Source organism: Salvia splendens, chromosome 6 (assembly GCF_004379255.2).
Source record: "Salvia splendens isolate huo1 chromosome 6, SspV2, whole genome shotgun sequence".
In the NCBI taxonomy this organism is placed as follows: Eukaryota; Viridiplantae; Streptophyta; class Magnoliopsida; order Lamiales; family Lamiaceae; genus Salvia; species Salvia splendens.
The window spans coordinates 37078602-37104708 of NC_056037.1; the positions used below are offsets into that span (position 1 = coordinate 37078602).

The window sequence follows — 26107 nt, forward strand, 5'->3', positions numbered from 1 at the left end:
TAGCGGAAAGAATGTAATAATCCATCAAATTAGAGCAACAAAATAAGTGGAACACATTGAATTTAAGAAATCGTAAATGCAGAAGTAATTATAAATATAATAAGACAACATATAAATTGTTACTCATTTTGATACAATATGTACCTACTTACAAGGGCGATGTCAATATAAGGATTTCACTATGTAATCTTCGTAACAGTTTGCAACGAGAGAAAAATACTCCATCACAACAAATCATACATATAATATGAACTAATTGGGCCTAAATATATTGTACAAAAGCCCAGACAGTCATTTGGTGGCTTCACTGCTGTCATGGAGTTCGAGGGCTTCTTTGATGTACATCAAAGAAGAAAAATAGTCTCATTCTGCTATTTTTGGATGTTAAAAAAAAGTCATATTTCTAAAAATAAAAAATTTATCTCTAAACTTTACCCACTTTTTCTCCATCTGTCTCTTAATTTACCCACTTTTCCCCATCTCTCTCTTAATTTACCCACTTTTTCTCCTTCTTTCCCGATTTCTCATTAAAACTCGTACCGTCCACTAATTAGACTATTTTTTGTGGACAACAGTTCATAAAATCATGTAATCCAACAGGGCTGAATCTTAATCAGAACATAGGAGTATCTAGTTCGAGTGTTCGACTGAAATAATTTATACATGCACGGGCAACGGGACTAAAGCTTCAAACAACCTATATATCAATTATTTGGGCTCGTCATGGCTTAGCCCATGATATTGGGCCCAATATATATGTGGGTGTGGGTGTATTGCCCAAGAAATTAATTGCAGCAACTGAACATGATGGGCTTTGATAATACAACCTCTTTTAGCGAAAAATAGTATTTCATAGTGGAAGTTTAATGTAATGTAAAATTGATAAAGTAAGAAAAAAAAGTAGAGTAAACAATTAGTTGGGAGTATAGTTTATGCAAAAATGAGACATTCCTTATTAGGGAGAGAAACTTACCATAAATCTAATTTTCTATTTTGATGGATGGAACAAAAATGAAAAATCAAGACTTTTTTCAGAGGTAGCATATCACATTTATCATAAAGAAAAAAAATGATAAATTTGGATAGTGGAATGTAGATAATCTAATTAATGGATTTTGTGTTTGGAGTCGAAAACCAGTGAGATAGATGGGCTGAGGCCAACTAACCACTTTCCCCTCATCTGCTTCAATTAATGCTTGCAGATTTTACTTTTGATTTTTTTCTTCGTCTATTTATTAGGGTCTTCAAGTAGTTGGATCACTCTTTATTACATTTATTATTACCCTGATTCGTAGCCTGTCATCACTGTGAAAAATGGTCCATCTCAATACACCTTTTCCCTTCAAATGAAATGATATTCCTAGTACTCTCAAGATCTATGATAACCCGTGAAGTTTACGTTTGAAGTCAATTCAAATAATGATCATGAAAAATAGTTATCTACACTTATATTTTGAAGATATGCATACCTGTAATGATTGTGGAAGATGATGGCTAGTCCAATTTGCAGGTGTTTGGTGAGAGAGTAGATTCTGATTGTGTTTCCAACCATTATTGCAGCTGCATTAATGATATATGTTAGCAACTGATTCTCTTCACCCCAACAGTCTTCACACCAAATAAATGAAGAAAAAATGTGACCGAATTTATTGGCCGCATTGCATATAAGTAGCAGCATTGAGGCTCGGGCACAGGGCCATAGGCATATGGCTGCTCTGGAGATCAAGTCGCCGGTCGAGGCGCCTCACCGGAGGAAGCGGCTGGGGATGTACTTTCTTGAATCCGACGACAGGCGGACGGCTCTGGGGGGCGGCTACACGAGCGGAGCAACGCCGGTGAGCATTCTCGGAAAGCCACTTACCGAGGCGAGCGTGTCCAAGACCGGCGGTTGGGTTGCTGCTTTCTTCATTTTTGGTAATAAGAGGGGAAATGTGTGGTTGGTTTTTTTTTTTTCTTGAGAGATTGGAAAATTACTTGATTATATACAAACTTTGCAGGGAATGAAATGGCGGAGAGAATGGCTTACTTTGGTCTGTCTGTGAACATGGTGGCATTCATGTTCTACGTGATGCATCGCCCTTTCGAGGACTCTGCTAACGCGGTCAACAACTTCTTAGGGATATCACAGGCCTCGTCCGTGCTTGGTGGTTTCCTCGCCGATGCCTTTCTCGGGAGATACTGGACCATAGCCATCTTCACCACCATCTATCTTGCAGTAAGAAGGCCCAATTCTTCAGATTTCATTATCATTTCTTCATATATTGATAGATTGATATATCAAACTCAATGTTTGTTATTTATAAAAGGGTTTAACAGGAATTACCTTGTGTGCAACCATGACCAGTCTGATGCCAAATCAAGACAAATGTGACCAGATTGCTCTTCTCATGGGCAACTGTGAGCCTGCAGAGCCATGGCAGATGCTATACCTCTACGTGGTCCTCTACGTTACTGCATTTGGGGCCGCGGGTATTAGGCCGTGCGTCTCATCCTTTGGCGCTGATCAGTTTGACGAAAGAAGCAAGGACTACAAGGAGCATCTCGACAGATTTTTCAATTTCTTCTACCTTTCAGTCACCGTTGGAGCAATCGTGGCATTCACAGCAGTAGTGTACATTCAGATCAAACACGGATGGGGTAGCGCCTTTGGTTCGTTGGCCATAGCTATGGGCATGTCGAATCTGGTTTTCTTTATCGGAACTCCTCTGTATAGGCACAGGTTACCCGGTGGAAGCCCCCTAACCCGGGTGGCACAAGTCCTGGCAGCTGCCTTTAGAAAGAGAAAGGCATCATTTCAGAGCAGCGAGATAGTCGGGTTGTACGAGCTTCCAGGCAGAAGATCAGCCGTGAAGGGTAGCAGCAAGATCGCGCATACTGATGATTTCAGGTAAGTGTTTGCACGAAAGAATTAAAACACCATTTCCATCTGTTGATCTGAAGATTTTGCATCAATTTTAAACCTGCAGATGCTTGGACAAGGCGGCTCTGAAGCTGAAAGAAGACGGCGTTGATCCGAGCCCCTGGAGGCTCTGCACGGTCACACAAGTCGAGGAGATAAAGATCCTTCTGAAATTGGTCCCAATTCCAGCTTGCACCATTATGCTCAACCTTATCTTAACAGAATTTCTGACTCTATCAGTACAGCAGGCCTACACATTAAACACTCACATGGGCCATCTGAAGCTGCCCGTAACGTGCATGCCGGTCTTCCCTGGACTCAGCATATTCCTACTGCTCTCACTGTATTACTCAGTTTTTGTTCCCTTATCCCGGAAAATCACAGGGCATCCTCATGGTGCCTCTCAGCTGCAACGGGTGGGCATCGGCCTGGCTGTCTCCACTGTGTCCGTGGCCTGGGCTGGAATCTTTGAGAGGTACAGGAGACATTATGCCATACAACACGGCTACGAGGCCAGTTTCCTGACCCCCATGCCTGACCTGAGTGCATACTGGCTGCTCATACAGTATTGCTTGATCGGCATTGCTGAAGTGTTCTGCATTGTCGGATTACTGGAGTTTCTCTATGAAGAGGCGCCGGATGCCATGAGAAGTATAGGATCTGCATACGCTGCCGTTGCAGGTGGTTTGGGTTGCTTTGCAGCCACCATACTCAACAACATCGTCAAGTCTATCACTGGCAATGAAGAGAAAAGAAGACCCACTTGGCTGTCTCAGAATATAAACACTGGCCGGTTCGACAATTTCTACTGGCTGCTTACAGTTATGAGCGTGATCAATTTCTGCGCGTTTTTGTTCGCAGCACATAGGTATCAGTATAGAGCAAAACAGGTGACAGATACAAGAGAACAAGCAAATGTGCAAATTAGCATCAGGGATCATACAGTACCTTAGTATTTGTTTCTGTAGACTGATGTTTTATTTCCTGCTTCCATTTTCATGTACATTGTAACTGCAGCCAGTGTCTTTAATCAAGCAACGGCATCTCTTTAATAGCTCATCGACATGTCAAATGCTTCATTACAGAAACCTACAGTTTCATTGCTGAAATGCCCACTGTTCTGAGATGTTGAGAAACAAATTTTACTCTACTCTTAAAACATTTAAATAAACAACTTCATTATACAAGATCATAACAAATGCTTAGACAACGTACATGAATCAAATACAAAGTAAGAACAATCTAAACAGTCACAGGTAAGTTGCTTTGAATGGAATTTAGAACAACTCAAGTAAATTAGATGAAATATAACTCAATCTTTCTTCAGTCATGAAAATTGGAGAATGCACAAGGGCCGTAGGCACCACAACTCGCTAGTTATTCGCAGTATATCAGATAATCAGAAAAGAGGACAAAGTAGATAGTGAAGTATTATGAGCAAGATTACATATAGAGCTGCATTGACCCTCCTAGAATCCCTTTAAGTTGCGGTTCAAAGTAACCAACATTGAGTTTGTACTCAGATCTACGATCAGTTTGAGTTTCTTTCTTCTCGAAACAATATACAGGGGCCTGCCACTTCTCGTCTTCAAGAACAGCTCCCACGTCAAAAGTCATTACATGGATTGATCTTCCTGCAGTTATTGGGATAAACAAAAGAAATGAACTGCATATCTCATCAGACAGAATTCCATAATCGAACAAGAGCAGCGACATGGTCCTCCAGTCCAAAAATAACCCCCCTCAATCTCAGAGCAGAAAAAATCGAGCAAAAACTGTAGAGATATCATTTGCTATGTTCTAAATTAAACCTAAAGGTTACTTCTAAAGCATACTATACGAGAAAATCACTTGAAAGGTGACAGTAAACATTGATTTTGGCTTCATAATATCTACTAAGAAAGACGGGCAACTTCCAACTCTCGCATTTGGTGATTCAGTGGAAATGCTACAGTAAGGAAATCTACTAAGTAATCTTGTGCATGAGTCTATATTTAATTCTACGTCAAATCCTGGTTCGTCACGCTACTCTATAAATCAGTCATAAAAATCATGAAGTTTAGTTTTAATTGCAGTTATCCAATGGCCAAAAATAGATCGTCTGCAAGTAAAATAATTAATGTATTGTTGATGATTTTCAATTAACGCCATCGTTTTCTCTACAAATAGACGCCATCGCTAACTGACGGACGACATCCACAGAGGATCTTCCAGCTGCCATTTCAAATACAATTTCACCAAAATAAATTCGCATTTCGGTGGTACACATCAGAATTTGACCAACCTTCACCGTTTTCCTGGCAATTTGCCCCAATTATAGTACTCCTAATACTATCCATTAAAGTAGTAGTAGCAATTAACTTGTATTCGCCAAAAACACAGTTGCATAAACCTACGCCACAAATAGCAGAATAACTCTAATGTTAAAAGTTGTGCTCTGAATTCATACTCCAACAATCCACAATACCCTCGCCAATCAAATCGATCAATTCAACCAACAAAGACTAAAAGACGATAACAAATCAAAATAAGGCGATTTACCAGTGTAGAACTCCCAATGAACAGGGCGCTTGGTGACGACGTCCTCGTAATACCAAATGAAACGAAGCTTCTGCCACACGTTGCAGAGGAAGCCGTCGACGCTCTCCTGGCCGAGGTATTCGGCGCCGTCGAGCCAATCGGGGCGGAGAATACCGACATCGAGCTGCGAGGAGCTGCAGGTTTTGGCGGAATCGAGAGAGTAGAAGAAGGAGGTGCCGTTGTTCCACTCGAGATCGTACAAAACCGAGCCGAGCTGGTCTTGGATGATGTTGAAGTTGCGGCCGTTGGGCCAGTCGTACCAGAGGTTGATCAGGCTGAGAGATCCGCTGTAATTGACGTATAGGATGGAGTGGAATTGGAGCGGCCACGCCGCAGGTGTCGGGGATGCCGCCGCTGCGGAGGCGGCGACGAGGAGGAGGAGAGCGTAGGTGGCGGAGGAAGCCATTGATTGTGGACTGTTTCTGCTAATTTTGTGGATAGAATGTTAAATTCCACTCTCTGGATAAGGAGATTAATTATTGTATTTTGTGATTCATCAAATATTAAGTAGTACTCCCGTACTAGTTAAATTTATGAAATTTGTTGTGAGCATCAACAATGCGTACATATCATTCCATCGTTTCGTATTAGATACTCCCTCCGTCCCGCTTTAGCAGTCCCGGTTGAGTCGGGCACATGTTTTAAGGAGTACAACATATTTAGAGCAGAGAGAAAATGCTTTTGGGTTGAAAAATACTACTACTACTAGAGCATTAATTAAGTTCACTATAAAATGTCTTGTTTTGACGTGATGAAGATTATAAAAATATGAAGGAATATGAGTGGTAAAATATGTGACCAGTTTTTATAAAGTACATTCATTTTATGATGTGATCTGAGTATAACTTAGTTAAGTGAAAAAAAATAACTTTGAATTGTAGACACATCGAAAAATATATAATAAGATATTCAAACTATTTGGATCTAAAAAGAAATGAACCATCTTACTATCTCTCATACATCTCAGCCTATTTCAATTTCATCTCCATCATAGTCTATCCCAAATGTTGCAAGTAGTCTCAGTTTGCAAATGAATCAATAACTTCTACTACAATTCGCAATTATCCGCATGACTAATTTTCAATGAAATTAATGGTAGGAAGTTATAATTTAGTTTGTTAACTTTGAATGTTGCGTGATTAACAAACAGCAAATCAAAAGTTATTTTTAAATGACAAAATTTCACGTATTTTTCAATCGAAAAGAAAGCGAGAGAGATTCTCGTACCAAATCTGCACACACACTGCTCTCAACTCTTTTTTAAAAAAAAAAGAAATCAGTAAAGATTCTCCATTCACCCTTCATGTTACCAGTCTCTTTTCATTCCGTTTTTTCACCACTTCCTCTCCCACACAAGAAAGCACGACCAAAAAGCAAAGGGAAAGGGGAGGGTGAGTTATAGGAAGCAATCACCACAGTCGATTGCACTACACAGGGCCTGCAATTCTCTTCATTGTATAAATTGAATTCAACCCTCTCCGTTTCCTCATTGTACAAATTACAAGCAAGAAGCACGTAATTTTCACTCGATGCAATTGCTTCCAGCACTCAACCCAACCCAACCCACCCCTGCCCATGCCACTTGAGCCTTTCCCAAAATCTCATGTGCCATTTAAGCAACAAAAAGGGTAAATTAGCAATAACACATTCAACACATCTTGTCTAAATATACTTCAACCCGGACAGATATTGCTGTCTCGAAATCAGATACTGAGCCAAGGAATATATAACTCCAAGAAGCCCCAATATCTTGATCTTGATAATGTCCGTCATTATGACTGGCGGCAGATTCAGCGGTATGGTAAGCAAGGGCCTTGAATCCTGTTTCGTATAGCTCCAAACAAAGCGGTTGAAAAGGATATGGCTTGGGAAGGTCAGTACAAGGAGGGCTAGATTCTTGACAGCAAATATCCAGTCAGGTCCCCCAATATCAGCGCCCCATCCTGTGTTGCCATGCCACACTTCTTCCCATATACTGTACACAGAAGTTGACACCAAGTAGGTGGAGATAGCGACAGAAACAGGGAAGTACCTCTGCTTATCACCAAAACCAGCAAAGAAATCTGAATCCTGGTTAAGCAGCAGCAGGACAGGTGCCAAGAAAAATATAGCGCGGTTTGATCCTCCGGTGAGATGCACATTCAAGATCAAACATATTGCAAAACACATTACAGTGGCAACATTACCAACTGCAGGCATCCAGGCTCCTTCTGCAGCCATCCGCTTTATAGTGAATGTTGGCATAGTAGAGGCCCTGCGCTGCTTCATAAATCTCAATCTAGGAGGCACCATAGCTGAACTGCTTTCACCCGACTGACTGTGTCGAAGCCCACCTCTTTCCGCAAACTTCTCGCGAATAAGTGAAGCTAACTCAAATTTTATCTCAAGCGCTATAAGCATAAAGATAGCAGCATATAAACCAAGGAGAGATGTCCTTGCACCCTCAACAGCAAGTAATGTCGCAATTTTATTGTCCTCCTCAGCCATGGCTTCAGCTCTGATCTCTCCAAGCCAAGCCTTGTTAATTCTCACCTGGCCCTCCAGTAAATATGTTACCGGAAATAGGGCCACGATCAGAGCAAACATCCAAGGCAAGAACTTGGTGCTAGAAGTGGAAGGTAGATGAGTGAAAATCACAAACACAGACGTGCACACCATGGTGACAATGATAAGGGCATGTAGAATTGCTGCCTGAAGAAAATACTCTGCAGATATGTAGATGCCAAGAGCAATTCCCACAGCAATGGCATAAAATGTTCTCAACTCAACAATGTAAGATATCGGAATAACAGAGGTGACACCAGCCAGGGTGAGAAGGATTGCTGCAATAAGCAACCATGATGGCCACGTGGGCTTTGAAGCCATGAAGCCATATATGGAAATATCATCAGCAGATTGACGTGCAGATGTAATTAGGTCAGAGTGATAAGTCCATGCCAGTGGAATTGGAGGCTGCATCACGATGAATAGCAGACCAGTTGCTATGACCAACACCAAGTATCTCTTTGCAGCCTGCAAATTAAGATCGAAAAATCTTCAGTTAATCCTAAATTCCTAATAAAAACAAATTGCTAAGCATGCATGCTAACCAACAATGCTTCTTAGAAGTGATAGAAAATGCAAAAGAAGATGTTAATCTTCCAAGCATCATATACTGGATGGACTAATGGTTGAGAATGCTGTATAAAGAATCTTTTGGAGCTATGTGATTATGAGCATCAAGGAATTATCTAAATAATTGAGGTAAACATATGACATGGCATGTAAACATTTGGTCCTATCCATAAGTGAAGCTAAATAGAAATAAAAACATGAACATGCAATCAAAACATCAAAACAATAGTAGTAATAAAGAACTGTACCATGACATGTGAGAAGTGCAAAGCGACAATCGGTATACAAGCTAAGCCTGTCAAGAGAATGCAAGAACCCAATAGTAAGCCATCAGATGGAGGCCTTCCATACCACCACTGAAGAGCTTCAAATATTGTTTCGCGACAAAACCAGACTGACAGGGCAACCACACCAGCATGTGCATAACCTTGAAAAGGTTTCATCTTTGAGGCTGATGATTTAGATTTATCCCTGCAAGGTAACCAGACCCATTAAGTTTATGAGGAAAAGTGCAACATTAACAATAGGAAAAAAGGTTTTGCTAGTACTTATAAAGCAGCAAAGGAGGAGATACTGCTAGCAATAGAACAGCCGAAACCCACAACACAGCCTTTGAAGCCATAAAAAGCATGGACAACTTTGCAGAATAGAGACAAATCAGAACCCAAACTGCTTTTGATCCAATTCTCCGGTCTACAGAAAGTCTCCTGACAATGGCCAGACCCGCAAAAGTAGTCATGACAACCATATAACTCGGGTACATCACATCCTCATCCATCCCATAGTAATACACATTTGAATAGTTAAAAAAATTGTTCTCAATATAGCACAACAAGAAGGCATGGCCGATCAATCCAGCTTCAGTCAGGAAAGAAAATTGTGGAGGAAGAACAGCTAAACCAGGAACTGCCATTGCCAGAAGCACACTGCCAACTATAAGCTTACAAAAAGATTTCAATGACATGCCTGCTATCCAAATATTAAGATCCCAGTAGTTATGCAACATGAACCAAGCAACCATCAAACTCCCCAACACAACAAATGCAGAGTATGATGACAAGCTCTTCTTCGTGAAGAAACGAGCCAAACAATATCCAGCTGCTGAAGGGAGTGGAAGGAACTGTAAAGGAAAAGGAGTCGTTCAGAGGTATGCACTATACTCATAAATCATGAAGAGAAGTTTGGGATCACAATATACATTAGTTTTCCCACTTTCCAGAGAATAATTGTTTTCTAAAATAGTTTTCTGTTCTTAGAAAACTGCAAAAACAGAAAATGGGGACTCATCTATGAGTATTTTCTAGATAACCTTATCATGATACTCAGCATCCCATTCCTTTGCACTAGTAAATCTAACACTGGTTATAATTAAGAGTTAATGAGGACTCATCTAACTTTGATTTTCTATAGCAATGAGTCGAGAGATAGCACCATCCACAGAATATGGTCAATTGTGCATTCTGTTTAGAGAAGATATTCCTTTCAACCATAGACAAACTTAAGCAAATTCCATAAAAGTTCTCAAAACAATAACAGTCCGAAGCTACCATAACGTGCCAATACAAGAAAGAAAAAGGCACACCTTAAGTAAGGAGTAAATTCACAAAACCAATCCTCAAATAAGGAGTTACAAAAGGAAAATCACATTATCAGATGACCAAAGTCGTAAATGGACCAGAAAACTACCATGATAGGAAATCCGACTACAATCGCTCCAGCAGCACTGACAGTGACAGCCAATGCAGTGAATACGAGTGAGCTGAATGCGTCGGAAACCATACCAAGAGCATAAGAACCTGCAGCAGCAGCTCCTCCAAGCATTGTGACGGTGACAAGCAGATAATTCAGAGGTGGTGGAACATGAATGTACCGCCCAAATGAGTGAAAAACAACACGAATCTCCAGGCATACAACAACAACAACTAAAGCCACAGCACCATTGACAAATCGAATGCTCTGCAACTGGTACTCGTTCTTAGTAACCCACCACAATGCCCCTCTTGTGGATGCATACAATTGAAGCAGAAAGGGAATGAAGAAAAGCAGAAACAAATCGGAGACGGCAGCACTGGATGAGAACATAACCCTATAGTGGGAGGCAAAGTGGAACGACACAGGAACGAACAAAAGACTCAGGGTATGCACACAGCTTTCAAGCTGCCCAAGAATGAAACTATCTTCGGGGACCTCACCTCCATGGAAATTCACTTCTTGCTTCAATTTGAACGAGGACACACGGGGAACTGAGTACAGCCAGTAGAAAACGCAATTAAAAACCATGAGGTAGTAAGCAGCGTTCCACATACCCACTGCAGAAACAGTCGCCCAGGTAAAAAGCGTGGAAGCGATAAGTGGAACACACGCAAACAAGAGGCGTTCGAGAGCGAGCACGATGGTTGGGTGCTCGATCTGTATCCACTTGAACTGCAGCGATACCCAAACTCCGATTAGGAAATTCGCCAATGCACAAGTTAGGGCAGCGAGAAGAGCAATTGAAACATAATTGAAGGTGTAGTAGAGCGATGAGCTGAAGAAGAAGGTAATCTGCGCGGCGATGAGGGTGAACCAGACGGCGAAGAAGGAACCGGATTTGAAATTGAGCGAATCGAGGATATACGCAACCATGAGACCGACGACAAGGGTGGCGACGACCGGAGCGCCGCCGAGGTCGAGGAGGAAGGCAGCGGACGGGACGAGCGCGAAGGCGATTCTGGCATTGTGGACGAAGGAGGAGGGGGAGAATCGAGAGTTCTTCTTAGAGGAGCTGGAGCGGCGGCCAATTCCGGCTGCTCCGCCGTGATATAAGGATATCGGAGGGTTAGGGTTAGGGTTTTGGTCTCCGTTATAGGAGGAGGAGGTGGCGAAGGAGGGGGCGCTGCTGGAGGGGGAGATGTGGGGGCGGAATGCCCGGGGATGGAGCTCCGGCGGCAGCATATTGCCGGCGGCGACGAACGGTTTCGTGATCGGATCGGAGTGAGTGAAAAATATGGAGTCAAAGACTGAGCTCTCTAATTAGACTTTTCTGATGCGCTAATCCATAACCGAGAGAGGGGTACGATGGTCATTTCTGCATCCGTGACGTGTTTGAGAGCACGCTGGCCCTACGATTGGTTTCAAGTGGGCCCAGTCTAATTTTCATCACTGAATTTTAAGAGAAATTTGCTAAATCTTTCATAATTTCGTTATTGAAGCATAGTAGTACAATTTTTGTTACAATAAGAGATTTTTACATTTTTCATCTTTTTCTCCTTTTTTATTAAATTATTTTTTCACAAAATATAGGAAATTACCAAATTATTTCATTGAATAGTTAAAAATATACACATATATATACTTTTTAGAATACATATTTAGGTTCTATACTTATCACTACATTTGTAGTCCTTACACTTGTAAAATATTAGTTGTGGTCCTTATACTTGTATTTATACACGATTTAAGGTTTTTTTCACTTTTTCACTTTTTTTACGGACGAAAATATTCTCAGATGAATAGAGGGCAAATTTATACATTATTTTCTCTATTTTCGCCTTTCTCTTTCCTCTTTCCTATTTTACAGGAATTATCGAAATTCATATTTTACAAGGTTGGTGGATTAACAACGGAGCAGATCGAACAAATTGCAGGTAGAGTTTCTGTTTATGGTGAAGTTCAACTATTGAGTCGTGAGAATGATATCAAGCATAGATTTAATATTTAATAATACTAATAATAATGATCATCGTATTTTCCTTTAATTTTCATTTTTTCTTCAAAAGTGTACCAAATTTTGTAGTATAATGTAAAATCATTTTCCCTGGGCCTTGATTTGTTTTACGTTAAATACCTGACCAAATGGCTCGGATTTTTGGATCCCATGGGGTTTCTTTTATAAAACTTGAATTTATTTAATTTCGAGGAGTATAATTTTATAACTATGATATTTTGGATTTCGTATTGGTTCCTATCTAGTTATAAAATTGTAACTATCCACAGTTTGAATTTGTTGTTTAAAAAATTCGAATCTTTGGATCGATTTTATTCTGGCAAAAGTACAATCTAAAATTCGAATTTGATGAAGAATTGCATCACTTATCACCGCATATTATTTAACAGAACGAGGAAAGAGGAAAGAGAAAAGAGGAAAAAGGAAAAGAAGAGCAAAGGAGTAAAGAGGAAGAAGGAAAGAGAGAAAATTGTGTATAAATTTGTCCTCTATCTATTTGAGGGGGTTTTGTCTAAAAAGGCCCAAAAATGAAAAGAACCTTAAAACATGCATAAATACAAGTGTAGAGATCCGCAAATGATATTTCACAAGTATAAAAACTGCAAATATGCGCAGTAACAAGTATAAAGCCTAAATATGTAGTTCAATGTACTTTTTAATAAAGAATGAAATTCACGTGAAATTTTAGAGCATCCGCAGAGGTGAGCAAGACGCTGTCCGTCCGTCCGTGCCAGCGGCACGGCACCGCTGTCCGCCGCTGCGCTCTTGCCGCTGGCGCGGCGCTGCTCGATGCATCGAGCACGTCAGTGTCAGCGAGCAGCTGACGTGGCGCGTTCTGATTGGCCAACGGCATTTCGGTTGGAAATTCAAATTTTTTTAAGAAATTGAAAATAATACCAAAAATTAAAAAAAAAATCAGAATCCCAAAAATTTGGTCGATTTTTACCGTTTTTCTAGATTTTTTTTTATTTTTTGGATTTTTATTATCCCCAAAATCATCTATAAATACACACATTCATCATCCATTTTTCACATCAAATCATCTCTCATTAATCTCTCATTTATATTTTTTTCATACAACTTATATCTACATCTTCCTCTCTCACTCAAACCCTCAAATGGATTTCACCCATCTCATTGCGGAAGCGGAGCGCGAATAACAAGAATACTATGAACAACATCTTGCCGCCTATGAAGCCTATGTCTCAGCGAATACCCCCACCCCTCCTCCTCAACCAACTAGATCAACTCGCCGATACATCCATCGTGACCGGGAGGGAGCCAACGAAAGGCTCGTTGCCGACTATTTTTCCGACCAGCCGCGGTTTCCGGAAGATTACTTTCGGCACCGTTTTCGCATGTCAAAACGCTTGTTTATGCGTATTGTCAACACATTGTCCGCTCGTGTTGAATACTTTCAAACAAGTACAGACGCAGTCGGTCGGCAAAGTCTCTCGGCGTTGCAGAAGTGTACGTGTGCCATCCGACAACTTGCTACTGGGCAAACGACTGACCTCTTCGACGAGTATTTGCATGTCGGTGAGTCCACTGGAATCCTTTGCCTTCAAAATTTTTGCGAGGGCATTCGTTCAGCTTTCGGGGATGAATTCCTTCGGGCACCCACCACCGATGATTGCTAGCAGTTGCTTCGTCTTCACGAAACAGTCCATGGTTTTCCCGGTATGCTTGGCAGCATTGACTGCATGCATTGGAGGTGGAAGAATTGCCCGACTGCTTGGAGGGGGCAACACTTAAGCGGCCACAAAGGCGGTGACCCAACACTTATCCTTGAAGCGGTCGCCGACTACCGCCTATGGATTTGACATGCATATTTCGATGTTGCCGGATCCAACAATGACTTGAACGTGCTCTATTCTTCACCACTCTTCAATGGTGTGTTGAATGGTGTAGCACCGACGATCGACTACACCGTCAACGGAAATACATACCACATGAGTTACTATCTCGCCGATGGTATCTACCCAAGGTGGTCGACTTTCGTGAAGACGCTCAGCAACTCGCAAGACCCGAGACGGGTTCTTTTTGCGCAGCGTCAAGAGTCCGCTCGTAAAGACGTCGAAAGGCTTTTGGGGTCCTTGCCCGATTCAACATTGTGAAGGCCCTGTCTCGGCTGTGGTACGTGAAAAATATCGCCGACATCATGTACACGTGTATTATCTTGCACAACATGATTATAGCCGACGAAGGACCGAGGGCGGCTAGCTTTTACGACGAGGATGAAGCCGGAAGCTCAACCGCGAGGTCTCCCTCACGCCGAGGTGTGCATACGACGGTGGGTGAGAGGATCGAAACAAGGCACACAATGCGCGATACCCGAACCCACGTTGAGCTACAAGAAGACCTAATCAAACACATTTGGGCGAAATTCGGCCACGAGTAGTGGGGTTTTTTAATTTTATTAATTTAATTATATAATTTTTAATTTTTAGGATTTAAATTATGTAATTTTTAATTTTTAAGACTTTAATTATGAAAATTTTAATTATGTAATTTTTAATTTTTTTGTAATTTGTAATATTATTCTGGTTATTTTTAATGCATTTTAATATTGTGGAAATATTTTTATTTAAATTGAATAATAGAATGGTGGGACCCTTGAGCTAGTCCTAGCGGAAGAGCACGGATGTGGGTGTTGTGCTCTTGACTAAGAGCAGGGAGTAAAAGTAGATCCGGGCCCACATCCCTGCTCGTTGGCAAGAGCATGGATGTGGATGCTCTTAAAAATATTTCAAATTGTTAATTTGAGTTTGTATTTAAAATTGAGGTTGAAAATGTGGTTAGACTTAGCATGTGCTACGGTTGAAATGATAATTGTTGAAATATGGGAGAAATGTGGTGCGGTAAATATGAGAAGCTTATGATGGAATAAAAGAAATAAACTTAATTTTGTAGTGGAAATATTTAGACATTATCTAAATTTAGATATTATGAATATCTAGAATATAGATACTATTATTTAATAATTTACTATAAAAATCTAGATGTTTAGAATTTTAAAAATGTAATGTTTTAGAATTTAAAATAATAGAGTAGAGAATTCTAGAATAAATACGGAACTCGCATAAATATGAGTGAGTTGTATTGTATCATATTGTATAAACTGAGAAGTTGATAAAGTGTTTATTTGTCTAATTCATAACATCCCCTAAATCATGATATGAATATAGTGATATGAGCCTAGAAAACAAATCATAACTAAGGTAATAACCGTTGGAGTAGGGGATGGATTTCACGAAATATGATGCTAAATCGTATGTAGAAAATGAGCTGTCCAAATTTTGCCATCTCCAGCCTTGTGAAACCGTTTCACTTTTGCAAGAAATCAATTGAATCATCTATTATGATGACATGTTCCAATAAACTATAAAAATATTTTTCTGTATATATACTCTAACATATAACCTTTCAGTAGGATGTGATTTCATTCAATTCCAATTCTCATGTTTAAAACCGAATAGCTAACCCTTTTCAGTATGAGATTTCATTAAAATTCCAATTCTCATGCTTAAAACTGAATAGCTAAAATTTTGCAATTTCTATTTATCCACAATAATAAATTAATAACTGTGATGGTTATACAATAATTAGTATTATTCAAGATACATACATAATAAATAAATGAATAGCTAAAATTTTGCAATTTCCATTTATTCACAATAATAAATTAATAACTGATAATAAATAAATGAATCTAACTGTTAGAATTCATATCTTAACAAGATATGATTAGGAGTATAGTAAAAATTAGATTTGTTTTTTACTTTTTTCTATTATATATTGTGCGTATAAGAATCCTCTTTTGATCCTTATCGCCGTTTCTCAATCTCCAAAGAAGAAAAAGAAAAATGGTAGGTTTTCTATCGAACGATCAAATCATATTAATTTTTAATTTTGTTACCTTTATCAACGCAATCGAATTGGCCGATCGGTAATTTTCTGATTATGAATAGGTCCTGTCGAACGACTACGATCTGCTCAACCCACCGCCGGAGCTTGAGAAGAGCAAGCACAAGCTCAAGCGCCTAGTTCCAACGCCAAACTCTTTCTTCATGGACGTCAAATGCCCGGGCTGCTTCAACATGTAGGGTTTAGGAATAATTATTTCATATAACTATAGATGAGTTTTAAAAAATTGGATTGAAATTAACTTGTTGGTTTGAGCGTGTAGAATGACGGTGTTCAGCCACTCGACGACGGTGGTTATGTGCAGCAACTGCCAGATGGTGCTGTGCCAGCCTACGGGTGGGCGCGCCAGGCTCACCGAGGGCTGCTCCTACCGGCTGAAGGGCGAGGCATCACCATCATCGTGATGAAATGCGAGTATTAAAAATTGTTTTTTTGGTTATTTGTTTGGATTTCTTGTGAATTTTGCTGTGGATTGCTGTTATTCTTCTTCCAATTTATATCAATTATTTGAACTTGTTTTTTTTGTAGGGTTTTATTGGTTTCGTTGCTGTTGTTTGGTAACAGAGTTGGATATATTAGAGGCAGTATTTATTATACTTAGTTTGCATTTTTTAGATTTAAAATTTATTTTTAGTTATTTGTTTGGATTTATTTTTAATTTTGGTGGATATTACTACTACTATTTTTCTTCCAAATTGTTTTCTTTTGTAAACTTGTTTTTTTTGTAGGGCTTTAGTATTGTTTCTGATATATTGGAAGTATTATTTGTTTGTTAATTGTGAAAGATATATATAGTTTTATCTGCGCATATGAAAAGTAAATTTCATTGTATGGTACTACTACTATATATAAAGTGACAGGTTTTATTTTTACTAAGGATTCTGTATTTATCTCTGTAAATTTGAATTTTTGGAGATTTAGGTTAAATAGATAGTGTATTTTGGAAAAAATAATGTTATCTAGTTTTGTGGAACTATTCTGCAATTGTATGATTTTATGTAATTGTTTTGGATTGATATATGTTCCTGTAATTCGATGCTCATAAGAAAAGGGGAAGGGAATAACAAAAGGTAAATTTATATTTTATCTAGGTTAGTTATCTAAAATATCAATTTTATTCTTAAATCTTTTAAACCTTAATCAAAATTATCACCTGACATGCCAAAAGATAATGTTAAATGAGATAGAGAATATTTCTCATTGGAAAAAGACAAATAAGTTATGCTATGTTATTAATGTGATATCAAAAATTGAATCGGATGATAATTTTACGAAAAATGAATACACTACAACCAAAAAAATATTTAAAGATATTTTTAATGCAATTAAAAACACTAATTTGTAATCTTAAATATACCATTAATGCTTTAAAAAGTTTTTGGTGTCCCCACTAAAATTAGATGACACAAATGAAAAGGTACTAAAAATTAAAAGATTAATTTAATTTATCATTAATTAATTTATCTTTTATAAAATTTCAACACAAGTAATTGTGTCTCAATTTTTATGTCTCGGTATATTTTAAGAAGCTTAAGTTATATAGGATTACTTGAAAAGATCGTAAACGATTGGATATAGACTATAACTAATCCGGCCTATTATCTAGTTGTATAAAATAATTTAGGCTACAAGCATGTAATTTATATTATCTTGTTTTATTGTTATCTATCAACTATAAATAGTAGTAGTACTCCCCATTTTTACTACTGATTTAATATTTATTTTTATTATTGATTTTTAAAAAGTTAGGCTGGTGGTTGGTGTGAAAATGAGCACAAAATCGAAATAATCAAAATGAAGAGTCAATCCTTGCAAAATTAAAGCTAGTCGAAGCAAGAAAATCAACCCTAATAATTGAACCAGCCGAAGCAAAATAAAGAACCCAAAAAATGATTTGAACTAATCGAAACACAAAAAGAACAAAATCAATAAAACATGAAAACAAATTTAACCATATGATTTAGGAAACCATGAAACCAAAAATGAAACCAAGAAAAAAAAAGCCTAGATGGGATAAAAAAAATGGAGTATACTTGTCCATATCACCACTTGTGAGTATTTGGTATTCGATTCGATTTTTTGCCCAAATTAAACTGAACCAAAATACCAAAATTTTGTGAAAATTAAAATAAAATCGAATAAAATTTTGAACTACAAAAATCGATCCGAATCGAAAAACCGTTTCCAAAAAAATCTGAAAAATCAAAATACAAATTACAAAACCGAACTCGAAAGACTGAAACTGCACAAATATATCCAAAAATCCCAAAAATAATTTTCTATAATTAACATAAAATTTTACTCCTACTATATAGTCTCAACAAATTAACATATGTAAACAGTTACAATCTTCAAAAAATCTAATATCATGTTGATAGTTATTACTCCCTCCAATCTCTAATAATTTGTCACCATAAAATTCAAAAAATAATTTTCTATAATTAACATAAAATTATACTACTACGGTATAGTCTCAACAAATTAACATATGTAAACAGTTTCAAAAAATCTAATATCATGTTGATAGTTATTACTCCCTCTAATCTCTAATAATTTGTCACCATTTGACCCGACACGGGCTTTAAGAAATGTAATAGAAATTGAGTTGAAAAAGTTATGTCATACTCTTATATACTTATAATAAAATGTGAGTAAGAACGAGTCAGTGGAATGTGGAGTCCACTACAAAAAAATAGTAAAAATGAAAAGTGACAAAAATAGTAAAAGTGACAGGATGGAGCGAATAATATTAAATATTTTTTTGTTTTTATATTATCTTAACTGGATCGATTCGAATAGAAAAATTGAAACTGGTCAAAAATTTAAATTTAACGAAACTAAAATTTTGATTTGATTAGGATCGGATATTCGAATATTTTGCTCACCCCTACATGTTGCTACGTGAGAGTCCCTTATATGAGCTAAACAGGACAACCAAACGAGACCTCGTACAAATTATACATGGACCGAGCCAACCCGGTGGATTGTCAGCTAGAATATAAGATCCGGCCCGACCCGGTAGCCCGATAATATTCCTTAAAAACCCGAGAAACCCATATTTCACTCTGTCGAATCGCTACACTGTCACACACCAGGTAATTAGTTCAATTTCTGGCTATTCTGGAAAACTGACTCTTGATTATGTTCTTAAGATATGAATTGTCCTTTGTTTCATTCTTATTTTTGGTTATTTGATTGGTGTGTCACTCTGTTCAAAAGATATTGGTTTAGTTTTGAAAAATCGTGTAAACTTCGATTCTTTCGACTTTAAAGGACGAATGTTTCTAATTTCACGAATATAAGGAAATGAAGGATCTGGGAAAAATGGAACAATGTAAAAAATTTGATCTTTATAAGAATTTTGAATTCTTGCTATATTGATTGATGATAGCCTTGTGATTTGATGAATCCGCGAATTTCCGATGTTAGTAAATACTGGTAGAGAATAAAGACTACGACACAATGAATTTACGTGGTTCGATTTACTGAAGTAAATCTACGTCCACGGGAAGAAGGGAGGGCAAGATTGTATTGCTTGATCTGGGATTACAGCTTACAACACAGACTTGCTATATGATATTTTATCTCTAGAGAGCTTAACCTTTTTCTATCTGATCTAAGTTCTATTTATACATTGAACTAAGATCGTGGCTTGCATCACCACTAATGATGGTTGTGGATGTCGTGGAGGTCATGGCCTAAGATCGTGGATGTAGCGTAGGTCATGGCCTACGATCGTGGCCTGAGTTGACACCACGTGGTAGTGGGTGTGTTGGAAGTTGTGGAAATCCTGTATGGGTCCACTAACTCCTTGTTCGGTCGAATACTGAGACCGAACTGCTTTGGTTGCCGATCTGAGAGTAGAGCTTGATGCCGACCTGAGAGCAGAGCTTGATTAGTTGGCTTTTACCGAGCTGTAGGCTGAGGCCGAACTCTTTGTTCGGTCGAATACTGAGACCGAACTGCTTTGGTTGCCGATCTGAGAGTAGAGCTTGATGCCGACCTGAGAGCAGAGCTTGATTGGTTGGCTTTTACCGAGCTGTAGGCTGAGGCCGAACTCTTTGGTAATGCCGAACTCATACTCTTCCTTGGGCTTTCGGCTGATGGGCCGTCATTGCTGTTGGGCTTGTTTAGTACGCACCCCATCACTACCCCCCCCGAAGGGCGAAGTGAATCACTTCGGCGAAGTGAGTCACTTCGGCATTCTGGATAAAGGCAAGGGGGAGGCTGATGTCAGGGGACGTGCCTTGCATTAAATGCGACAGTAAAATCCGGCCGTTGAATCCTGAAAAGGTGGGATTCGAAACGGTGCGACGATTTTGAAATCTTCGCCGAATCCGATAAATACCTCCTTTCTTCATCATTGAAGCACTTTTGCGACTGCTTCTTCTGCACTCTCTCTTTTTTGCGAAAATTCTCTCTCCGCTTTCAAGAATTTCTTCAGACTTTCTTCACCTTCAAAAAGTAAGAAAAATGTCTTCTTCTTCTTCTTCGGAGTCGGGTAGCGGTAGGAGAGGCGGTAAGGGGTCTTCTGGCCGGAAAGAGTCCGGGGAGAAGACCGTAGAGTATTTCCATAGTATTTTGAGTAAGGATACTGTGATATCCCTACCCGAAAAATACTTTTTTCCTGGGGGGAAGGCGGTGGTACCTGACGGTGATCATAGGGCTGACTCCCCGCCGGAGGGTTACGCCACCGTGTACGAGGCCTGCTTAGAATGCGGGCTTCGTTTCCCCCTCCCTTCTGCCTTTATAGATTTACTAGATTTTTTTTTAGCTTCCTTTAGGCCAGGTGACTCCGAACTCTTGGAGGCACTTGTCGGCCTTCGCTGCCGAACTCCGTAAGTTAGGAAGGGATTTGTCTTTGAAGGCGATCCTTAAATTCTTTCAATTTAAGAGGAAGGGGTCTTGGTTTTACTTGATCCCTGTACAGCCCTTTAGGGCCTTTTGTAAAACGAAGTGGCCGAAGTGGCAAAACCGCTTCTTCTACTATGATAGGACCGCGACTCCTAGTTTTCCCTGGAGAGGGCCGAAGTCCGTTATCCGTCATCCTCGGCCTGAACCGTTGGACGAGCTCGATGGCGAGCTCAACAAGATTCCCATAGTTAGGAAACAATACACGGAGTCTGAGCTCGTCAAGGGCGACGTCGTGTTCGACATCTCGTCTTCGGACGAAGAGGCCGAGGGTGAGGATTTCTCTTTATCTTTATGCTCTACTGCTTTAACGAAGAAAATCTGACTTTGTTGTTTTTTTTTTTTTTTTTTTTTTGTTTTTTGACAGTGAACTTGCTGAATAAGGCTATCCGAAAGTCCTCCGAGCTTGTGGAGCCGGAGAGGCAGAGAGCCCCTCGCTCGGCGTCTGAAGCCGAGAAGAATCCGAAGAGGCAAAGAACCTCTTCTTCGGATCCGAAAGAGCCGGAGCCGTGTTCGGCTAAAGGGAAGGGGAAATTTCATGAGTCCCCAAGAGTGCCGGGGAAAGACCTGGTCATCTCCGAGGTGGTTGCAGACATCCCGGAACACGTCCCTGAGCCTTTTCAATGGCCGACGAATTTTGTGGAGGTAAGCTTTCTGACTTGGCTTCTTTTCCACATTTTTTGATGGCCATTCTGTTGAGTTTTTTCCTTGTTCATCTTCAGAGAGCCAAGCTCGTCTCCGTGGAGCTCTCCAAAGCATCCCACGACTACGAGGAGATGCAGAAGAAGTTGCATCTTGCTCGTAGTCTGGCCGAACAGGCTGAGGCCAAATTTGAGAGGGCCCGAGCTGCTAGGATCTCGGCTCAGGATGAAGCCCGGTCAGCCAAAAACCAGCTCATCATCCTGCAAGAGCAGACGAAGCACCGGGAGGCTCAGAAGGAGGCTGCCGCCGTGGCTGCCCAGGGGGAGGCTCTCCGTGTTTACACGGAGAAACTCTTTTTGAGCAGCCAGTTCTCGGCCTTTGTCGGTAGTCTGGTAAGGCTAATTACCGATAAGGGCGAGCAGGGGGCCGACGTCGTGCTGCCTCTGTACAGCCGAGAGATAGCAGCTCGGCTTCAGAATCTGCCGCTCCTTGAGGAGCTCGCTTCATCCTCGGTCCTGCTTTCTGCAGACCGAGTCCGGAGTTGTCGAGCTGATCGGGACGAGAACCTGGAGGCTATCTTTGCCTCCGTGGGACCCGTTTCACCCGCTTCGACTTACAACGGAGAGGGTGAGGCCGAGCCGCTGGAGCAGGAGGCCGAAGTCGAGCGGGCCGGGCATCCGGAGAAGGAAGCCGATCAGGAGGCGGAGGCGAGGCCGGCAGGATGCGAGGCCGAGGCTGAGGTAGCTCAGGAGAAAGAAGCTGAACCAGACCGAGGAGCCGGAGACGAAGCTGGCGGAGTATGATTTCGTCTCCCTTCTCTTAGTCTAGTTTCTTCCTTGTAAAATGGCCTTGAAGCCCTCCTAGTGCAAAAAATTTTCCTTGTGAATGAAAAATTCTCTACACTTGTCTTCGTATAGCTTTTCGTACTCGCCTTTATTCCTGTTGTATTTTACTATCTGCTCGGTACAGCTGCCGAACTAATATAGCTGCTTTGTACTCAAGGAGATGGAGATACTTCACTGGAAACGGCTGTACTCTTCGGCTTTAGACGAAGCTGAGAAAAGAGCTATAGCCGATCAGACGAAGAATGACGAGCTTCTGGCTCGTTTAGTGAAGCTGGAGGCCGATAATAAGGACTTAGAGTCCGATAAGAAGGATCTGGAGGCCGAGCTGAATACGACCATTGCTGAGAGGACTGCGTACGAGGATTACATCCGTGTGCGCGGGGGAGTGACCATATCAGATGTTCAGAGTCGAGTTGACGAACTGTGGGAGGAATATCATGTACTCCGGAGGAACAATGCGCTGGAGAGCTCGGCTTGCCAACAAGTTGTGAAATCATTACGGCGCTGGGCTTCTCGGTACGACATCATTCTTTCCCGGCGTCCCTCAATCGAGAGATTCCTTAGGCATTTCCCGCCAACAGATGCTCGCACTCCAGATCAAGCCTCTGGTTCCCTTGTTCAAAATCCTACTCCAAGTCAACAACGAACTCTGGAACAGCCGGAAACGTCAAGACGAGAACGGGCTCAGGAGCAACCGGAATCGTCAAGACAGGGACGGACTGAAATTCGCCGAGGAGTTGTGACTATGAGCGAGCAAGATCAGCAGATGCTTATTGCAGAGACTCTTCATCGCCGAGGGGTTAGAGCTTCTGGGGCTCGCGGAAGAGGTGTTGGGTCGAGGATAGCATCTCGTCGACCTGCTTATTCTTCATCTGCTCGGAACAACCGAACTCGGCTTCCAGAGGATTTTGCAGATAGGTGGCTTAACTTTAGCAACCGAGGACAGTAGAATAGTCCTTTGTAATGGCGTAATGCCTTCTCGTAGGGGAGCTGAATTGTCTGCCGAACGAGATTTAATAAATGAAATTTTTTCCTTTCGCTTTTATCACTGCTTACTTACAGCTCTGCGAAACAATTTCATCGTGCTCGTCATCGGTCTTATGAAGTGAGCTTCTTTGATCGGACTCGTATTTGGACTTTGAAGTAAGCTTCTTTGACCGGACTCGTCTTTGATCTTATGAAGGAAACTTCTTTGACCGGACTTGGTTTGTGTTCTAATTTGGCGATTTTTGTCGCCGGGATCGAACTTTCCCTTGTCCTAATTCGGCGAGTTTTATCGCGTGGATCGGACTTTCCCAGTTAACCGAAGTGGTCTTATGCAGTAAACCTCTTTGACTAGATGTCTGAATAGACTGTACTCATGTTCATGTAGCTTTCCTTTGGAAATTAGTCTTGATTTCCTCCTAGTTGTTGTCTGAGCTCTGACATTATGGATATGATTGATAGAATGCAACCACAATAGGTTAATTTGTGTATATTTTCTAAAGTTTGATGTTGTGTTTAGTGTTGTTGAATGTTGACTGTTAAGTTCTAAGAATGGTTTGCCCGATGGTCTATGCAGCCCAGTGCTCGATCCGAATCAGTACATTTGGCCTCATGGCCGGTGTCGGGTTGGTCAGCTCATGGCCAGACATAAACATAGTAATTTGCTACTCAAACAGGATCATGACATGCGAATCAATTATTTATGAAACAAATTGGCCCTCTTCTTTTTATGCTCAGCTTGTAGTTTTGTCTCATTTTTCATTTTTTGTCACACCTCATCATTTCCCCCTTTGTTCAATCAAATTTCTCAATAGGAAATATAGATATATGTTTGCATAGGTAAGTTGATTTAATAAGAGTAAATTACCATCCTCACTGGACCTCTCCATGATGTGCTTTGCCGCTATTGTTTGTTTTCCTTTGCTCGAGAACGATAAATATTATCCACCAGCTTTACTTTCACTATATTACAGTCTTGTACTGATGAAAGCGTAGGCATACATTTGCACAACGATGGCAACATTGAGGAACTTGAACATAAAGACATCGACATGCAAGAGAATAGCGAAAGAGCTTCACTCCTACGAGAAAGAGGTTGAAAAAGAGTCTGCTAAAACTGCCGACATGAAGGCAAAAGGCGCTGATCCATATGATCTCAAACAGCAGGTTCGTCGTGCCCTATTTGTCTCTAAATGAAATGTAATGTCGGATATCTTTCCATTTTAAACATTTGTACACAAGCTAGACTCTGCTACTAAGTTATGCTATTTGTGATGGTGCTTCTGCAATCACAGGTTATAACTTGAAATCACAGGTTATAACTTGAAACGTAGTAAGATTGTCGATTCTGCATTCAAGAAATTTAACGTGCAAAGTTTGTCATGACAGTGCGTGGCTTGTTGAGTTTTAATTGCCATAGATCAAGTTTTAGTCTCTAAATATGTTACTTCGTATTTGCATTTAATGGTATAAACATAAAAAGGGATGTTTTCACACTCGAAATTCAAGATTGAATGTTAAACATAGTATCTAGCAGAGTGGATAAAATATGATCCTTCTGTGCTGTTTCTCTCTTGCATTTATATGACTTGTGTTTTTACATAATTTGTATCAGGAAAATGTGCTGGCTGAATCTAGGATGATGGTTCCCGACTGCCGCAAGCGTCTAGAGACTGCTCTAAGTGATCTTAAAGCCACTTTGGTAATCTTTCATGCTTCAGTGCTGACATAAACAACTTATCTGCTGATGAAATTTTATCTTGGCTGTCGTAAATCTGTTACCCTGTCTTGATTCGATTCGAACGAAAACCATGTGGTTGCTAAATATGAATCCACGCAGGTTGAGGTGGAGTCGTCTGGCCAAAAGGATGGCTCGGAGATTGGTGATGCTCGGAGCACCATTACAGAGTTTGAACGGATATTTTAATCTTCCGATGCTTAGCCGCATGGATTGTGGTATATGTAAGCACTGATCTTGATCTGAATGATCATCGCATGACTAAGGAGACTTTGACATCAAACTATAGCTACTAGTTTTATCTATGGTGGGGGGAAAAGGTTAAAATGCTTTAAAATCAATGGCGGATCTCTATGGGGTCGAGGGTCGATCGATAACACCACCGACTTTTGAGGTTAAAAAACTACATAATTAGGATTTGGACCAACATCACATTGGATTGCTTCTGCCTTCTGACGCTAGCAACAACTTTCTTCCCTAGTATAAGGACCTGTTTTGACTCGGCGGGGTTTTAAAAAATGTGAAGGAGCTAATTAGAAAAAAAGTTAGTGAAATCTCATTTTTATGTACTCCAATTTTTAGTTTTATGGTAATAGAGTTTGAGGTCAGACTTATCTAAAATGGAAATATATAAATGAGATTATAATTATTGATGTATTAAAATGGCAAAATGAGATGTTGTGTAGAGGACCAGTGGAAGGAGAGAATATGTATTGGTCCGCCTACCTTGCAATGTGTGTTTTTTCTATTTCGATTAGTTT

General features: G+C 40.2%; 5 protein-coding genes across 5 annotated transcripts; 3 read left to right on the forward strand and 2 right to left on the reverse strand.

Moving 5' to 3' along the window:
• The first annotated feature begins 95 nt into the window (after positions 1 to 95).
• On the forward strand, positions 96 to 3958 carry LOC121807605 (protein NRT1/ PTR FAMILY 6.1-like). Its single transcript, XM_042207871.1, has 4 exons — positions 96 to 1914; positions 1998 to 2215; positions 2307 to 2887; positions 2967 to 3958. Exons 1-4 carry the CDS (start codon positions 1707 to 1709, stop codon positions 3850 to 3852), a joined length of 1893 nt encoding a protein of 630 aa, XP_042063805.1. The 5' UTR covers positions 96 to 1706; the 3' UTR covers positions 3853 to 3958.
• Positions 3959 to 4195: 237 nt separating this feature from the next.
• On the reverse strand, positions 4196 to 5986 carry LOC121807608 (uncharacterized protein At4g14100-like). Its single transcript, XM_042207873.1, has 2 exons — positions 5441 to 5986; positions 4196 to 4533 (listed from the first exon to the last, which is right to left on the reverse strand). Exons 1-2 carry the CDS (start codon positions 5883 to 5885, stop codon positions 4343 to 4345), a joined length of 636 nt encoding a protein of 211 aa, XP_042063807.1. The 5' UTR covers positions 5886 to 5986; the 3' UTR covers positions 4196 to 4342.
• Positions 5987 to 6592: 606 nt separating this feature from the next.
• Positions 6593 to 11587, reverse strand: LOC121808324. The gene is made up of 4 exons (XM_042208741.1): positions 10280 to 11587; positions 9142 to 9713; positions 8842 to 9064; positions 6593 to 8491 (listed from the first exon to the last, which is right to left on the reverse strand). Exons 1-4 carry the CDS (start codon positions 11525 to 11527, stop codon positions 7142 to 7144), a joined length of 3393 nt encoding a protein of 1130 aa, XP_042064675.1. The 5' UTR covers positions 11528 to 11587; the 3' UTR covers positions 6593 to 7141.
• A 4536-nt stretch (positions 11588 to 16123) lies between these two features.
• Positions 16124 to 16684, forward strand: LOC121807462 (40S ribosomal protein S27-2-like). Its single transcript, XM_042207698.1, has 3 exons — positions 16124 to 16168; positions 16271 to 16401; positions 16489 to 16684. The coding sequence occupies exons 1-3, from the start codon at positions 16166 to 16168 to the stop codon at positions 16628 to 16630; spliced, it is 276 nt and encodes a 91-aa protein (XP_042063632.1). The 5' UTR covers positions 16124 to 16165; the 3' UTR covers positions 16631 to 16684.
• Positions 16685 to 23989: 7305 nt separating this feature from the next.
• On the forward strand, positions 23990 to 25865 carry LOC121807524 (tubulin-folding cofactor A-like). The gene is made up of 3 exons (XM_042207778.1): positions 23990 to 24775; positions 25224 to 25310; positions 25449 to 25865. Exons 1-3 carry the CDS (start codon positions 24623 to 24625, stop codon positions 25533 to 25535), a joined length of 327 nt encoding a protein of 108 aa, XP_042063712.1. The 5' UTR covers positions 23990 to 24622; the 3' UTR covers positions 25536 to 25865.
• Positions 25866 to 26107: the final 242 nt, after the last annotated feature.

Coding starts and splice junctions, on each gene's coding strand:
- LOC121807605 (XM_042207871.1), top strand. CDS start 1,707: ATGGCTGCTCTGGAGATCAAGTCGCCGGTCGAGGCGCCTCACCGGAGG. Junction 2,216..2,306: donor TCACCACCATCTATCTTGCA/GTAAGAAGGCCC, acceptor TATTTATAAAAG/GGTTTAACAGGAATTACCTT. Junction 2,888..2,966: donor GCGCATACTGATGATTTCAG/GTAAGTGTTTGC, acceptor TTAAACCTGCAG/ATGCTTGGACAAGGCGGCTC.
- LOC121807608 (XM_042207873.1), bottom strand. CDS start 5,885: ATGGCTTCCTCCGCCACCTACGCTCTCCTCCTCCTCGTCGCCGCCTCC. Junction 4,534..5,440: donor TCATTGGGAGTTCTACACTG/GTAAATCGCCTT, acceptor CAATAACTGCAG/GAAGATCAATCCATGTAATG.
- LOC121808324 (XM_042208741.1), bottom strand. CDS start 11,527: ATGCTGCCGCCGGAGCTCCATCCCCGGGCATTCCGCCCCCACATCTCC. Junction 9,065..9,141: donor CCTCCTTTGCTGCTTTATAA/GTACTAGCAAAA, acceptor GTTACCTTGCAG/GGATAAATCTAAATCATCAG. Junction 8,492..8,841: donor TGCACTTCTCACATGTCATG/GTACAGTTCTTT, acceptor CTTAATTTGCAG/GCTGCAAAGAGATACTTGGT.
- LOC121807462 (XM_042207698.1), top strand. Junction 16,402..16,488: donor TGCCCGGGCTGCTTCAACAT/GTAGGGTTTAGG, acceptor TTGAGCGTGTAG/AATGACGGTGTTCAGCCACT.
- LOC121807524 (XM_042207778.1), top strand. CDS start 24,623: ATGGCAACATTGAGGAACTTGAACATAAAGACATCGACATGCAAGAGA. Junction 24,776..25,223: donor CATATGATCTCAAACAGCAG/GTTCGTCGTGCC, acceptor AATTTGTATCAG/GAAAATGTGCTGGCTGAATC. Junction 25,311..25,448: donor GTGATCTTAAAGCCACTTTG/GTAATCTTTCAT, acceptor GAATCCACGCAG/GTTGAGGTGGAGTCGTCTGG.